The sequence below is a fragment of the Coregonus clupeaformis genome, chromosome 37, assembly GCF_020615455.1.
Source record: "Coregonus clupeaformis isolate EN_2021a chromosome 37, ASM2061545v1, whole genome shotgun sequence".
Taxonomy (NCBI): Eukaryota; Metazoa; Chordata; class Actinopteri; order Salmoniformes; family Salmonidae; genus Coregonus; species Coregonus clupeaformis.
Window position 1 is genome coordinate 31,055,553 of NC_059228.1, and position 16,013 is coordinate 31,071,565.

The 16,013-nt window shown below is 43.6% G+C and overlaps 1 protein-coding gene across 1 annotated transcript in view; it reads left to right on the forward strand.

Annotated features, from left to right (window-relative positions):
- Positions 1-15,284, forward strand: part of LOC121553565 (melanopsin-A-like) — an 87,422-nt gene extending 72,138 nt beyond the window's left edge. The window contains exons 8-10 of the mRNA XM_045211447.1: positions 1,333-1,528; positions 1,679-1,863; positions 15,104-15,284. Coding sequence (XP_045067382.1) covers positions 1,333-1,528; positions 1,679-1,863; positions 15,104-15,284 — 562 coding nt within the window. The remainder of the gene's footprint in view (positions 1-1,332; positions 1,529-1,678; positions 1,864-15,103) is intronic.
- The last annotated feature ends 729 nt before the right edge of the window (positions 15,285-16,013 follow it).

Consider the following 16,013-nt stretch of genomic DNA (forward strand, 5'->3'; position numbering starts at 1 on the left):
TATTACAGGAAACGACATAAAGTGCCAATAAATAGGTTATTAACGTTCTGCTAATTTATGAAGGTTCTCTCATGATCCACAGGTTACTGTAGGGTGTGAGAAGTATTTAAAATGGGTTGATGGAGCCAAGATGATTTGGAGTAGTCCAACCTGAGACCACCGCACCAGGTATCCTCTTCTGTTCCCATGCTGGAGACCAGGGCAATGGAGCCAACATTTTGTGGCTGATCTTTCAGCGGGGGAGTGGGTGAATGTGTCAAAGATCTGATGATCCCAACACCACATGTTATGGCTCGTTTTTGTTGTGTGCGTGTTTGTGTACTGAGGAACATGTAACTTGGTTCCAAAAGAAAACCACTTAAAATTTCCCTAGGTTGGGGGCTTTCATCAAGGCAAGGGTTTTGTGGTGTAATGACATCCACCTGGCTATTGCACACACAGCACATAGAAGCCTAGTATATCAACCATTCAAAGTTGGCCTTGGTGGGAGTGACCATATAATTCTATAAGAGGGACCTTACTGACTTTAAACCTAACCCTAACTAATGAAGGCCAAGTTTGATGCGTTGGTCCACCAGACCTTCAGCACATTTGGCCGGAAGTGTCTTGGAACGAGATTAGGTGTAATGTGACTAACATGACTTCACTTTAGAGCGTATTCCAATCCTTCGACCCAACATGTCACCCTTTATAAAGCACGTTTATATCATATTCGACATAGTAGGTTATGTCACACATTTTTGCCACATTTATGAACCCTTTATAAAGCATGACATACGGTTATAGATACTTTAACACATTTATGTAGTGCTTATGAAGGCATTATGAAGCCTTTATAAGCTGAACGTCATTTAAAGCAAGACCATAAACTTAATACATTTTCGAACAAGTTCAATACATTAAGTTGATTTCCAAACATGAGACACATTTGATAGAAGATCCGAAAGTAACAAATTATAATACTGGACTGTTTTTCATGTTATAGTATCTAAAAAGTACCATTGTTTTGATACACCGTGCAACACTAGATCAGACTAAACTTTCCTCTCTACAATCACTCATTAACCTGGATGTTAACTCAACTGGACATTATTTTATTCTCACCACACAGGAAGGATGCCAAGGGTTAATAAACTGTATAGGGCACCTAGATTGTTTCCTCTGACATGATACATCAGGCCAAGTCCCTGCCATGTTCTGTCCCATCAGACTGCCTATGGTGTAGCTTAGTACTGTAGTACATTGCCTTTCTGTCTGATGCTGGAGGAAATATATCAGTTGGCCTCTGGACCTACATCTCCTAAGTTTGCCCCCTGCACTCTCGGTCTTCAGGATGGCCATAGCCAAGTACATCCCGTGCCTGGGGTTTTTGCTGTGTGTACGTAGACGCGACCTGCGATTCACCAATCACAGCTTCATGTCCACCCGACGATCCACTGTCACCAGCCAGACCTCCGACATCGGCGACCGCTTACACCGCACCAGCACTGTCAAGTCCCGCCTCTCCTCCGCCTCCGACAGCGAATCGGTATGGATAAATATGTCCTGATATAAAATCATGAGATGGGTGTGTGTGTGTGCCTGCGTGCATGTGCATGTACCTGGGTGTGTGTGTCTGTTTCTGTCTGTCTGCTTGACTGTCTGTCTGACGTTTATGTAATGGTTCCTTCCCCCCCAGGGCTGGATAGATACTGAGGCTGACCTCTCCAGTATGGGCTCCTGGCCGGCTAGCCGCCAGGTGTCCTGTGATATCAATAAGGACACAGCCGAGCTCCCACACTTCAAGCCCTCCAGCTCCAGCTCCAAGTCCAAGATGAAGGGCCACGACTCTGGCATCTTTGAGAAGGTAACTAACACATCAAGGCAAGGTCAGGTCAAGCCTGTTCCCTGTCCCCTTCCACATGTGACAATGTACTGAATGTGTGGAGGATATTTTGGGCTCTAGAGGCAGAACAGTGTGAATGCGTGTCTAACACATGTCTAACACAGTAAAGGTCAGTAAGTAAGTCAACATCGGGTAAAACATTTTTCTCACTTGCACTTATGTGCTCATCTCCCAACATCAATACACATTAATGCCACCAATGGTACCTAACATTCAGTGGCTCTACCTGAGAAGCACCTAATCATACAGTAACACACTTGCTGTACTGTAATGCAATAAGACTCGTAGGAGAATTAGGCAAGAACTAAGTACACATTTCCATCATAAAGGATTCTTCTGTGTAATCCGCAACAAATCTATTAAACCAACTTTTGGCCTGGAAAGCACCCCTGGATTTGTGTCAGCCAATCGCATGGCTCCTAAACTAATCTGGCACCTCGTTACAGACAGGATGGTAAGATGAATCCACGGCAGAGCAGGGTCACTCCAGGGAGGAAGCTTTAGGAGGGCTTTGCAGTACCATAGATGTCTAATCGAATTATGACATGTTTGAAACGTGTGTTCATCTTTATGGTGTCTTTCAGTGTTATTATTTAAAATGTGATGTCACCTGCTAAGGCAGTGTTTTACTAACTGTGGTATGGAGCACAGTACTTGTAGAGGCAATCTGTATCGGAGGATAAGAATCTCTTTTAAAAATGTATGAGCAATCGCATAGGGGTCAGCAGACATATTTCTGTAAAGCGGGTATATAGAGATAGCTGATGGGTGTTATCAGGGTTCATGACAAAGAAAAGTTGCATTTTGTGTCTTAAATCTCTTTACAACATATTGTGATGCAATTATAATCTTTATTGATAGAGGTTAGTTTTCACTGTTAATTAAATGTCCCCCTTTAGTGTATTTGCCCTTGTTCACTCACTCTGAAAAGTAGAATAAACTTTAGCTGGCTTTCATCTGGGTTGGAGCCACAGTATAACAGTATTCAGTGGTTTGACCACCCAAAGCGTTAGTTAAATGAGAACAGTGACCTAAGTGGACCTCCTATAGATTCTAGGTCAATATTTGGGTCAGATAGGATAGCATGCCTGATAGTACCGTAAATTTGTCAAGAGACTATGGGCACCAAGTGCTAACGAGCAGTAGTAGTTCTGGTACTTGGGTTATTTATAACTGGTCATTTGGATCATAGATATACAGTGCATTCTGAAAGTATTCAGACCCCTTGACTTATTCCACATTGTTACATTACAGCCTTATTCTACACACAATACCCCATAATGACAAAGCAAAACGTTTTTTGTTTTTTCTATAGCAAATGTATTAAAAATTAAACATGGAAATATGACATTTACATAAGTATTCAGACCCTTTACTCAGTACTTTGTTGAAGCACCTTTGGCAGCGATTACAGCCTCGAGTCTACTTGGGTATGACGCTACATGCTTGGCACACCTGTATGAGGAGTTTCTCCCATTCTTCTCTGCAGATCCTCTCAAGCTCTGTCAGGTTGGATGGGGAGTGTTGCTGCACAGCTATTTTCAGGTCTCTCCAGAGATGTTCGATCGGGTTCAAGTCCGGGCTCTGGCTGGGCCACTCAATGACATTCAGAGACTTGTCCCGAAGCCACTCCTGCGTTATCTTGACTGTGTGCTTAGGGTCTTTGTCCTGTTGGAAGGTGAACCTTCGCCCCAGTCTGAGGTCCTGAGCGCTCTGGAGCAGGTTTTCATCAAGGATCTCTCTGTACTTTGCTCCGTTCATCTTTCCCTCAATCCTGACTAGTCTCCCTGTCCCTGCCACTGAAAAACATCCCCACAGCATGATGCTGCCACCACCATGCTTCACCGTAGAAATGATGCCAGGTTTCCTCCAGACGTAACGCTTGGCATTCAGGCCAAAGAGTTCAATCTTGGTTTCATCAGACCAGAGGATCTTGTTTCTCATGGTCAGCGTCCTTTAGGTGCCTTTTGGCAAACTCCAAGCGGGCTGTCATGTGCCTTTTACTGAGGAGTGGCTTCCGTCTGGCCATTCTACCATAAAGGCCTGATTGGTGGAGTGCTGCAGAGATGTTTGTCCTTCTGGAAGGTTCTCCCATCTCCACAGAGGATCTCTGGAGCTCATTCAGAGTGACCATCGGGTTCTTGGTCATCTCCCTGACCAAGGCCTTTCTCCCCCGATTGCTCAGTTTGGCCCGGGCGGCCAGCTCTAGGAAGAGTCTTGGTGGTCCAAACTTCTTCCATTTAAGAATGATGGAGGCCACTGTGTTCTTGGGGACCTTCAATGCTGCAGAAATGTTTTGGTACCCTTCCCCAGACCTGTGCCTCGACACAATCCTGTCTCGGAGCTCTATGGACAATTCCTTCGACCTCATAGCTTGGTTATTGCTCTGACATGCACTGTCAACTGTGGGACCTGTCCAATCAATTGAATTTACCACAGGTGGACTCCAATCCAGTTGTAGAAACATCTTAAGGATGACCAATGGAAACTGGATGCACCTGAGCAAAGGGTCTGAATACTTATATAAATAAGGTATTTCTGTTTTTTATTTCTAAAAACCTGTTTTCGCTTTGTCATTATGGGGTATTGTGTGTAGATTGATGAGGAAATTTTTTTATTCAATCAATTTTAGAATAAGGCTGTAACGTAACAAAATGTGGAAAAAGTCAAGGGGTCTGTATACTTTCCGAATGCACTGTAGAATTGCTTGAAAATCAGAGACATGGTTTGAATATTGCTGTCCATCAAGGATTCCAAACCAAATTTACTGAGCTTGAGCAATGGATACAGTATATGTTGCCGTAAGACTTGTACCAAGTTTGTAGAATCTTATTCAAAATGATTCACAGCTGTAATGGCTGCCAAAAATGCTTCCACCAAGTATTAACTCTGGGGTGTGAAGACATCTTAATTTTTTATTAATTAGGAAATGTTCTATAATTTTCTTTCACTTTGAAAATGTGGAGTAGGTTGTGTAGATCCGTAGGGAAAAAATCAAATTGAATCAATTTAATTTAGATTATATTTTAAAGCAGCAAAATGTGAAGACTGTGCAAGGGTTGTGTAGCCTCACAATGGACTGTAACACTGACTTTTCAAGCCTGATTGTTATCAATATCCGCCCATTCAAGATCAAATCATTAATGAAGGCTTAATTGTTATGTGTTGCCTCTTAATATAAGGAATCCCTACAATTATTAGAACGTCTTTACTTACGTGACCCAACAAATGTGTTTTGTGTGACTGGAATTTAATTGAGTGTCACATTGAAGTGACTCACAGTTCGTCACTTATTATAATAGCAGGAAACAACCTCTACATCATGTATTTTGTATCTTCCAGAGCTCTTACGATGTGGACAACATCTCCATGACAGGCGTGGGCCACAGTGACCACGGCTTCCTTCCAGCTGTAAGTACCCATAATGAGTGTCAGTTAATTCCGCTTGTTGCTGTATCGACTAGTGTGGCTTGCCATTACCTTCTTCCAATAAAAATCAAAGCAGCACTGGTGCCCTATTTAACCTTTGCTCAGTCTGAAATATAACACATGTTTTCCCTGTTTTCTACCCTCTTGAGCCCATAAGTACGTAATATGGCTCCCAGTCTCCCATATGGAGAAGACTCTATAGCAGGGATCATCAACTAGATTCAGCCGCGGGCAGATTTTCTTGAGCGGATGGTCAGGGGGCCGGAACATAATTACAAATAATTTGAAGATTGCAAATTGACTGCAAGAAGCCCAAACAGATATAACATTTTACTAAAACATAATAATTTAAAACCTTGCTTACAATTGTATACAATCACATATACAAAAAATATATATATATATATATATATATATATATATATATATATACACACACACATAATATACACACACACAAATAAAATCAAATCAAATTTTATTGGTCACATGCGCCGAATACAACAGGTGCAGACATTACAGTGAAATGCTTACTTACAGCCCTTAACCAACAGTGCATTTATTTTAAACAAAAAGTAAGAATAAAACAACAACAAAAAAGTGTTGAGAAAAAAGAGCAGAAGTAAAATAAAGTGACAGTAGGAGGCTATATATACAGTAAAATAAAGTGACAGTAGGGAGGCTATATATACAGGGGGGTACCGTTGCATTGTCAATGTGCGGGGGCACCGAAAAGTTGAGGTAGTTGAGGTAATATGTACATGTGGGTAGAGTTAAAGTGACTATGCATAAATACTTAACAGAGTAGCAGCAGCGTAAAAAGGATGGGGTGGGGGGCAGTGCAAATAGTCCGGGTAGCCATGATTAGCTGTTCAGGAGTCTTATGGCTTGGGGGTAGAAGCTGTTGAGAAGTCTTTTGGACCTAGACTTGGCACTCCGGTACCGCTTGCCGTGCGGTAGCAGAGAGAACAGTCTATGACTAGGGTGGCTGGAGTCTTTGACAATTTTGAGGGCCTTCCTCTGACACCGCCTGGTATAGAGGTCCTGGATGGCAGGGAGCTTTGCCCCAGTGATGTACTGGGCCGACGCACTACCCTCTGTAGTGCCTTGCGGTCAGAGGCCAAGCAGTTGCCATACCAGGCGGTGATGCAACCAGTCAGGATGCTCTCGATGGTGCAGCTGTAGAATTTTTTGAGGATCTGAGGACCCATGCCAAATCTTTTTAGTCTCCTGAGGGGGAAGAGGCTTTGTCGTGCCCTCTTCACGACTGTCTTGGTGTGTTTGGACCATGATAGTTCGTTGGTGATGTGGACACCAAGGAACTTGAAGCTCTCAACCTGTTCCACTACAGCCCGTCGATGAGAATGGGGGCGTGCTCAGTCCTCTTTTTTTTTCCTGTAGTCCACAATCATCTCCTTTGTCTTGGTCACGTTGAGGGAGAGGTTGTTGTCCTGGCACCACACGGCCAGATCTCTGACCTCCTCCCCTATAGGCTGTCTCATCGTTGTCGGTGATCAGGCCTACCACTGTTGTGTCGTCGGCAAACTTAATGATGGTGTTGGAGTCGCTGCCTAGCCTGCAGTCATGGGTGAACAGAGAGTACAGGAGGGGGACTGAGCACGCACCCCTGAGGGGCCCCCTGTTGAGGATCAGTGTGGCAGATGTGTTGTTACCTACCCTTACCACCTGGGGCGGCCCGTCAGGAAGTCCAGGATCCAGTTGCAGAGGGAGGTGTTTAGTCCCAGGATCCTTAGCTTAGTGATGAGCTTAGAGGGCACTATGGTGTTGAATGCTGAGCTGTAGTCAATGAATAGCATTCTCACGTAGGTGTTCCTCTTGTCCAGGTGGGAAAGGGCAGTGTGGAGTGCGATAGAGATTGCATCATCTGTGGATCTGTTGGGGCGGTATGCAAATTGGAGTGGGTCTAGGGTTTCTGGGATTATGCTGTTGATGTGAGCCATGACCAGTCTTTCAAAGCACTTCATGGCTACAGACGTCAGTGCTACGGGTCGGTAGTCATTTAGGCAGGTTATCTTAGAGTTCTTGGGCACGGGGACTATGGTGGTCTGCTTGAAACATGTTGGTATTACAGACTCAGTCAGGGACATGTTGAAAATGTCAGTGAAGACACTTGCCAGTTGGTCAGCACATGCTCGGAGTACACGTCCTGGTAATCCGTCTGGCCCTGCGGCCTTGTGAATGTTGACCTGCTTAAAAGTCTTACTCACATCGGCTACGGAGAGCGTGATCACATAGTCGTCCGGAACAGCTGGTGCTCTCATGCATGCTTCAGTGTTGCTTGCCTCGGCGGCTAGAAGTGGTTTAGCTCGTCTGGTAGGCTTGTGTCACTGGGCAGCTCGCGGCTGTGCTTCCCTTGTAGTCTGTAATAGTTTTCAAGCCCTGCCACATCCGGCGAGCGTCAGAGCCAGTGTAGTATGATTCAATCTTAGACCTGTATTGACTCTTTGCCTGTTTGATGGTTCGTCGGAGGTCATAGCGGGATTTCTTATAAGCGTCCCGGGTTAGAGTCCCGTTCCTTGAAAGCGGCAGCTCTACCCTTTAGCTCAGTGCGGATGTTTCCTGTAATCCATGGCTTCTGGTTTGGGGTATGTACGTACGGTCACTGTGGGGACGACATCATCGATGCACTTATTGATGAAGCCAGTGACTGATGTGGTGTACTCCTCAATGCTGTCTGAAGAATCCCCGGAACATGTTCCAGTCTGTGCTAGCAAAACAGTCCTGTAGCTTAGCATCTGCGTCATCTGACCACTTTTTTATTAGCCGAATCACTGGTGCTTCCTGCTTCAGTTTTTGCTTATAAGCAGGAATCAGGAGGATAGAGTTATGGTCAGATTTGCCAAATGGAGGGCGAGGGAGAGCTTTGTATGCGTCTCTGTGTGTGGAGTAAAGGAGGTCTAGAGTTTTTTCCCCTCTGGTTGCACATTTAACATGCTGGTAGAAATGAGGTAGAACGGATTTAAGTTTCCCTGCATTAAAGTCCCCGGCTACTAGGAGCGCTGCATCTGGATGAGCGTTTTCCTGTTGATCAATGGCCTTGTACAACTCATTCAGTGCAATCTTAATGCCAGCATTGGTTTGTGGTGGTAAATAGACAGCTATGAAAAATATAGATGAAAACTCTCTTGGTAAATAGTGTGGTCTACAGCTTATCATAAGATACTCTACCTCAGGCGAGCAAAACCTCGAGACTTCCTTAGTATTTGATTTTTGTGCACCAGCTGTTGTTTACAAATATACAGAGACCGCCACCCTTGTCTTACCGGAGTTTGCCGTTCTGTCCTGCCGATGTAGCGTATAGCCTGCTAGCTGAATGTTGTCATTGTTGTCGTTCAGCCACGACTAGTAAAACATAAGATATTACAGTTTTTAATGTCCCGTTGGTAGGATAACCGTAATCTTAAATCGTCAATTTTATTCTCAAAAGATTGAACATTGGCTAATAGGATTGATGGGAGAGGCAGTTTACTCGTTCGCCGTCGGATCTTACAAGGCACCCGGATCTGCTCCACGATATCTCCGTCTCTTCCTCACGCGAATGACGGGGATCTGGGCCTTGTCGGGAGTCTGTAGAATATCCTTCGCGAACGCCTCGTTGAAGAAAAAGTATTCGTCCAACGCGAGGTGAGTAATCGCTGTCCTGATATCCAGAAGCTCTCTTTGGTTATAAGAGACGATGGCAGAAACATTATGTACAAAATAAATTACAAATAACGCGGAAAAACACACATAGTAGTACAATTGGTTAGAGGGCTGTAAAACGGCAGCCATCTTCTTCCGGCACAGGTCTGGATAAAATTAAGAGACCACTGCAAATGTTTCTTAAATCAGCATCTCTACATGTATGACAGCCATTCCATTCCAGTGTCTGTTGAATTCCAACACAGGCACACCTCATTCTACTGAATTAGGTACTGATTAGGTGATCACCTGAACCAAATCTTATTTAACGAGGGAAAGTATAAAAACCACTGCTGTGGTAATCACTATCCTCTTGCAATAGGACCAGCTGGATGGCAAAAACAGTGCTAATAGTACCTCAAAAGTAGTATTAATCAAAAAATAACAATTGACCATGCCAAAAGAGTTGAAAAGGAAAGTTTTGAGTGAGGAAAAGAAGGTTTCAATTCTGGCTTTACTGGCAGAGGATACAGTGAGCGTCAGGTTTCTTCCATCCTTAAGAGATTTCAAAGACGCGGTTCATAAGAACAAGGTCAAAAGCAGCAGACATTGGGGACAACAAAGCTACAGACCGGCAGAGGGCGAAAACGACTCTCTACTGACCGAGATGACCGCCAACTTATTCAAATATTACTCAACAACTGTAGGATGACATCAAGTGACCTACAAAAAAGAATGGCAAACGGCAGCTGAGGTGAAGTGCACGGCGAGGCGGCTCGAAACAGGCTCCTAGGGCAGGGCTGAAGTCGTGCAAAGCTAGAAAAAAGCCCCTTCATCAATGAGAAGCAAAGAAGAGCCAGGCTGAGGTTTGCAAAAGACCATAAGGATTGGACCGTAGAGGACTGGAGTAAGGTCATCTTCTCTGATGAGTCCAATGTTCAGCTTTGCCCAACACCTGGTCGTCTAATGGTTAGACGGAGACCTGGAGAGGCCTACAAGCCACAGTGTCTGCACCCACTGTGAAATTTGGTGGAGGATCGGTGATGATCTGGGGGTCCTTCAGCAAGGCTGGAATCGGGCAGATTTCTCTTTGTGAAGGACGCATGAATCAAGCCACGTACAAGGTTGTCCTGGAAGAAAACTTGCTTCCTTTTGCTCTGACATTGTTCCCCAACTCTGAGGATTGGTTTTTCCAGCAGGACAATGCGCCATGCCACACAGCCAGGTCAATCAAGGTGTGGATGGAGGACCACCAGATCAAGACCCTGTCATGCGCCAGCCCAATCTCCAGACCTGAACCCCATTGAAAATTCTCTGGAATGTGATCAAGAGGAAGATGGATGGTCACAAGCCATCAAACAAAGCCGAGCTGCTTGAATTTTTGTGCCAGGAGTGGCATAAAGTCACCCCAACATCAATGTGAAAGACTGGTGGAGAGCATTCCAAGACGCATGAAAGCTGTGATTGAAAATCAGGTTATTCCACCAAATATTGATTTCTGAACTCTTCCTAAGTTAAAACATTAGTATTATGTTGTTTAAAAATGAACATGAACTTATTTTATTTGCATTATTCGAAGGTCTAACAACACTGCATCTTTTTTGTTATTTTGACCCAGTTTTCATTTTCTGCAAATAAATGCTCTAAATGACAATATTTTTATTTGGAATTTGGGATAAATGTTGTCAGTAGTTTATAGAATAAAACAAAAATGTTAATTTCACCCAAACACATACAGTGGGGAGAACAAGTATTTGATACACTGCCGCTTTTGCAGGTTTTCCTACTTACAAAGCATGTAGAGGTCTGTAATTCTTATCATAGATACACTTCAACTGTGAGAGACAGAATCTAAAACAAAAATCCAGAAAATCACATTGTATGATTTTTAAGTAATTAATTGGCTTTTTATTGCACGACATACAGTGGGGAAAAAAAGTATTTAGTCAGCCACCAAATGTGTAAGTTCTCACACTTAAAAAGATGGGAGAGGCCTGTAATTTTCATCATAGGTACACGTCAACTATGACAGACAAAATTAGAAAAAAAAATCCAGAAAATCACATTGTGGTATTTTTTTTTAATTAATTTATTGCAAATTATGGTGGAAAATAAGTATTTGGTCAATAACAAAAGTTTCTCAATACTTTGTTATATACCCTTTGTTGGCAATGACACAGGTCAAACGTTTTCTGTAAGTCTTCACAAGGTTCTCACACACTGTTGCTGTTATTTTGGCCCATTCCTCCATACAGATCTCCTCTAGAGCAGTGATGTTTGAGGCTGTCGCTGAGCAACCTGGACTTTCAACTCCCTCCAAAGATTTTCTATGGGGTTGAGATCTGGAGACTGGCTAGGCCACTCCAGGACCTTGAAATGCTTCTTACGAAGCCACTCCTTAGTTGCCCGGGCGGTGTGTTTGGGATCATTGTCATGCTGAAGACCCAGCCACGTTTCATCTTCAATGCCCTTGCTGATGGAAGGAGGTTTTCACTCAAAATCTCACGATATATGGCCCCATTCATTCTCTCCTTTACACAGATCAGTCGTCCTGGTCCCTTTGCAGAAAAAACAGCCCCCAAAGCATGATGTTTCCCACCCCCATGCTTCACAGTAGGTATGGTGTTCTTTGGATGCAACTCAGCATTCTTTGTCCTCCAAACACGACGAGTTGAGTTTTTACCAAAAGTTCTATTTTGGTTTCATCTGACCATATGACATTCTCCCAATCCTCTTCTGGATCATCCAAATGCACTCTGGCAAACTTCAGACGGGCCTGGACATGTACTGGCTTAAGCAGGGGGACGTCTTGCACTGCAGGATTTGAGTCCCTGGCGGCGTAGTGTGTTACTGATGGTAGGCTTTGTTACTTTGGTCCCAGCTCTCTGCAGGTCATTCACTAGGTCCCTCCGTGTGGTTCTGGGATTTTTGCTCACCGTTCTTATGATCATTTTGATCCACGAGGTGAGATCTTCGCGTGGAGCCCCAGATCGAGGGAGATTATCAGTGGTCTTGTATGTCTTCCATTTCTAATAATTGCTCCCACAGTTGATTTCTTTAAACCAAAGCTGCTTACCTGTTGCAGATTCAGTCTTCCCAGCCTGGTGCAGGTCTACAATTTTGTTTCTGAGTGTCCTTTGACAGCTCTTTGCTCTTGGCCATAGTGGAGTTTGAGTGTGACTGTTTGAGGTTGTGGACAGGTGTCTTTTATACTGATAACAAGTTCAAACAGGTGCCATTAATACAGGTAATGAGTGGAGGACAGAGGAGCCTCTTAAAGAAGAAGTTACAGGTCTGTGAGAGCCAGAAATCTTGCTTGTTTGTGGTGACCAAATACTATTTTCCACCATAATTTGCCAATAAATTCATTAAAATCCTACAATGTGATTTTCTGGATTTTTTCCTCATTTTGTCTGTCATAGTTGACGTGTACCTATGATGAAAATTACAGGCCCTCATCTTTTTTAAGTGGGAGAACTTGCACAATTGGTGGCTGACTAAATACTTTTTTCCCCACTGTAAGTATTTGATACATCAGAAAAGCAGAACTTAATATTTGGTATAGAAACCTTTTGTTTGCAATTACAGAGACTCATCGTTTCCTGTAGGTCTTGACCAGGTTTGCACACACTGCAGCAGGGATTTTGCTTCCCTCCTCCATACAGACCCTCTCCAGATCCTTCAGGGTTTGGCAGGGCTGTGCTGGGCACACGGACTTTCAGCTCCTACAAAAGATTTTCTATTGGGTTCAGGTCTGGAGACTGGCTAGGCCACTCAGGACCTTGAGATGCTTCTTACCGAGCCACTCCTTGGTACTGCCCTGGCTGTGTGTTTTGGGTCGTTGTCATGCTGGAAGACCCAGCCACGACCCATCTTCAATGCTCTTACTGAGGAAGGAGGTTGTTGGCCAAGATCTCGCGACATCGCCCCATCCATCTTCCCCTCAAACGGTGCAGTAGTCCTGTCTCCTTGCAGAAAAGCATCCCCAAAGAATGATGTTTCCACCTCCTGCTTCACGGTTGGGATGGTGTTCTTGGGGTTGTACTCATCCTTCTTCTTCCTCCAAACACGGCGAGTGGAGTTTAGACCAAAAGCTATATTTTTGTCTCATCAGACCACATGACCTTCTCCCATTCCTCCTCTGGATCATCCTGGAGATGGTCATTGGAAAACTTCAGACCGGGCCTGGACATGCGCTGGCTTGAGCAAGGGACCTTGCGTGCGCTGGGATTTTAATCCATGACGGCGAGTGTGTTACTAATGGTTTTCTTTGAGACTGTGGTCCCAGCTCTCTTCAGGTCATTGACCAGGTCCTGCCGTGTAGTTCTGGGCTGATCCCTCACCTTCCTCATGATCATTGATGCCCCACGAGGTGAGATCTTATGGAGCCCCAGACCCGAGGGTGATTGACCGTCATCTTGAACTTCTTCCATTTTCTAATAATTACGCCAACAGTTGTTGCCTTCTCACCAAGCTGCTTGCCTATTGTCCTGTAGCCCATCCCATTCTTGTGCAGGTCTACAATTTTATCCCTGATGTCCTTACACAGCTCTCTGGTCTTGGCCATTGTGGAGAGGTTGGAGTCTGTTTGATTGAGTGTGTGGACAGGTGTCTTTTATACAGGTAACGAGTTCAAACAGGTGCAGTTAATATAGGTAATGAGTGGAGAACAGAGGGCTTCTTAAAGAAAAACTAACAGGTCTGTAGAGCCGAATTCTTACTGGTTGGTAGGTGATCAAATACTTATGTCATGCAATAAATGCAAATTAATTACTTAAAAGTCATACAATGTGATTTTCAGGATTTTTGTTTTAGATTCCGTCTCTCACAGTTGAAGTGTACCTATGATTAAAATTACAGACCTCTACATGCTTTGTAAGTAGGGAAAACCTGCAAAAATCGGCATAAATCAAATACTTGTTCTCCCCACTGTACCTATAAATAGTAAACCAGAGAAACGTAAATTTTTGCAGTGGTCTCTTAATTTTTTCCAGAGCTGTATATATATATTTCCAAAATGAAAATCATTTGGAGCTGAGTTGCTGGTGTTTTTACAGTCTTTTATGTCCAACAATAAAATAAAATAAAAAAATATATATATTAAATCACCCGCGGGCCAAATTCGCTCTATAGTCTCTGCCTTAGCCAAAGATGATTTAACATATTTTTATTTCCATCATAGCCTCAGTGTGTTTAGTGTTGACTGATGTGAATGCGTTCTCAATTAGCCCATGTCAGCTAAAATGTTTTAGATTGGTAAATTAGTCTAACGGCCGGCCAGGTGTAGGAACCAAAATTATTTTCTGATCGTTTCGTTCTGAACAGAACCATTATTTAGTTGGGTCCGTTCCACTGTTCTGACTAGCAAAATAAAAAGTTCTGAACCGGTTCGAACCCCAAAAAAGTTTTTAAACCTCTGAAATCACTTTATGTTTTTACATTAAGCTCAATATTTAATTACTTCACCAATCAGTGCAGCTAGAACAGCTTCAGTGGAGCGGAACAAGTTATCATTGTTTATGCGTGATGGACAGACAAGTGTAGGGGCGAGATGTGGCTGAGTTTTGCGGGTGGGGAGAAGCGAGAGAGGGTGGAGGGAGGATCCTTGAAGCGCTGGGCATTTTGTGATGACATGCATTATCTAAATTAGGCCCACAGAATCGTACCTACGAGGAACTTTGAATGTCTTTGAACTTCCGAGAGTTGGCTAATGTTGGACCAGAGCTTACGTTAGCTAGCTAGCTAACTAACAAGTTTGTGTGTGCAGAGCGGCACCAGAATTAAAAACACATCTTACCTTTTTGTTGTTAATAAATCCAAACAGAATTTGCTTAGGCCCCAAAGGCTAAGGCGGTTCTGACTACGTGTGGGTATGGATGTGGGTATGCAGACCCACGAGCCACATGGCCCCCCATTGTTTGTTGCCCCAACCCCATTAAAGTTGACCATCCCTCGTCTAGATGGCTTTGAAGTATACAAGACTGTCTTTTGGGAAAATAATGTAAAACCAAAAATCCAATCTTTGTCTTAAATTGCAATGTTGCATAGCTAGATAATTGGGTGAGAAAATCAACAATTTAGCATTTTATGTTCGCTGTTTCTCATCTCACCTTCTGTTTGACTTCGATAGGGCAGGTGATTCGTCAGAAGCACCATAACTAGAGGAATGATTGGACGGATCACCAGCATCGTCATCACCTCCGAGACCAGCCCCTTCTTACCTGTCCTTAGGACCAGTTCCCATGGTTCCAGTACCAGGCCAGCCAATGGCAATGCAGATGTAGGGTCTGTAACTAAGGGGCCACTGGAGAGTGTCCAGCAGGGTTAACTGACTTCCCTCTAACTCCCCTATCAGTGATGGCTCTACACCACTCATCTGATCACAACCCACCCCCTGTTTTTATGTTCAGTACATTATGATTTATAGTAAATGCCAGGGTCTGTACTCTCAACATGCAACTTATCTAAAAGTCAAGTTAACCCCTCATGTGAATACTCTTGCTGTATGTTCTTTTATTAAGACGTTTTTGTTTTGTTGCTTTGTCAATGTGCTGTAGACTGTACTACTGTAAGCACATGGGATAGGTTGTGTTGTCTGCTGGCTTTCACCAGGTCATCTGAGTGAGCTACAATCGTAAGGTAGTTCCTAAAGTGACACAGCAGCCCAACAAGTTCAAACCCCCTTTCAAACATTTCCCTAGCCTGAGTCCCCTACACACAACAGAACTGTTGTGTGTAGTAATGCAGTTGTGACAAACAGGCTGAGCTGGAGATGGCTATCTGAGGGATCTACACTACAGTGAGGGAAAAACATATTTGATCCCCTGCTGATTTTGTACGTTTGCCCACTGACAAAGACATGATCAGTCTATAATTTTAATGGTAGGTTTATTTGAACAGTGAGAGACAGAATAACAATAACAAAATCCAGAAAAACGCATGTCAAAAATGTTATCAATTGATTTGCATTTTAATGAGGGAAATAAGTATTTGACCCCTCTGCAAAACATGACTTAGTACTTGGTGGCAAAACCCTTGTTGGCAATCACAGAGGTCA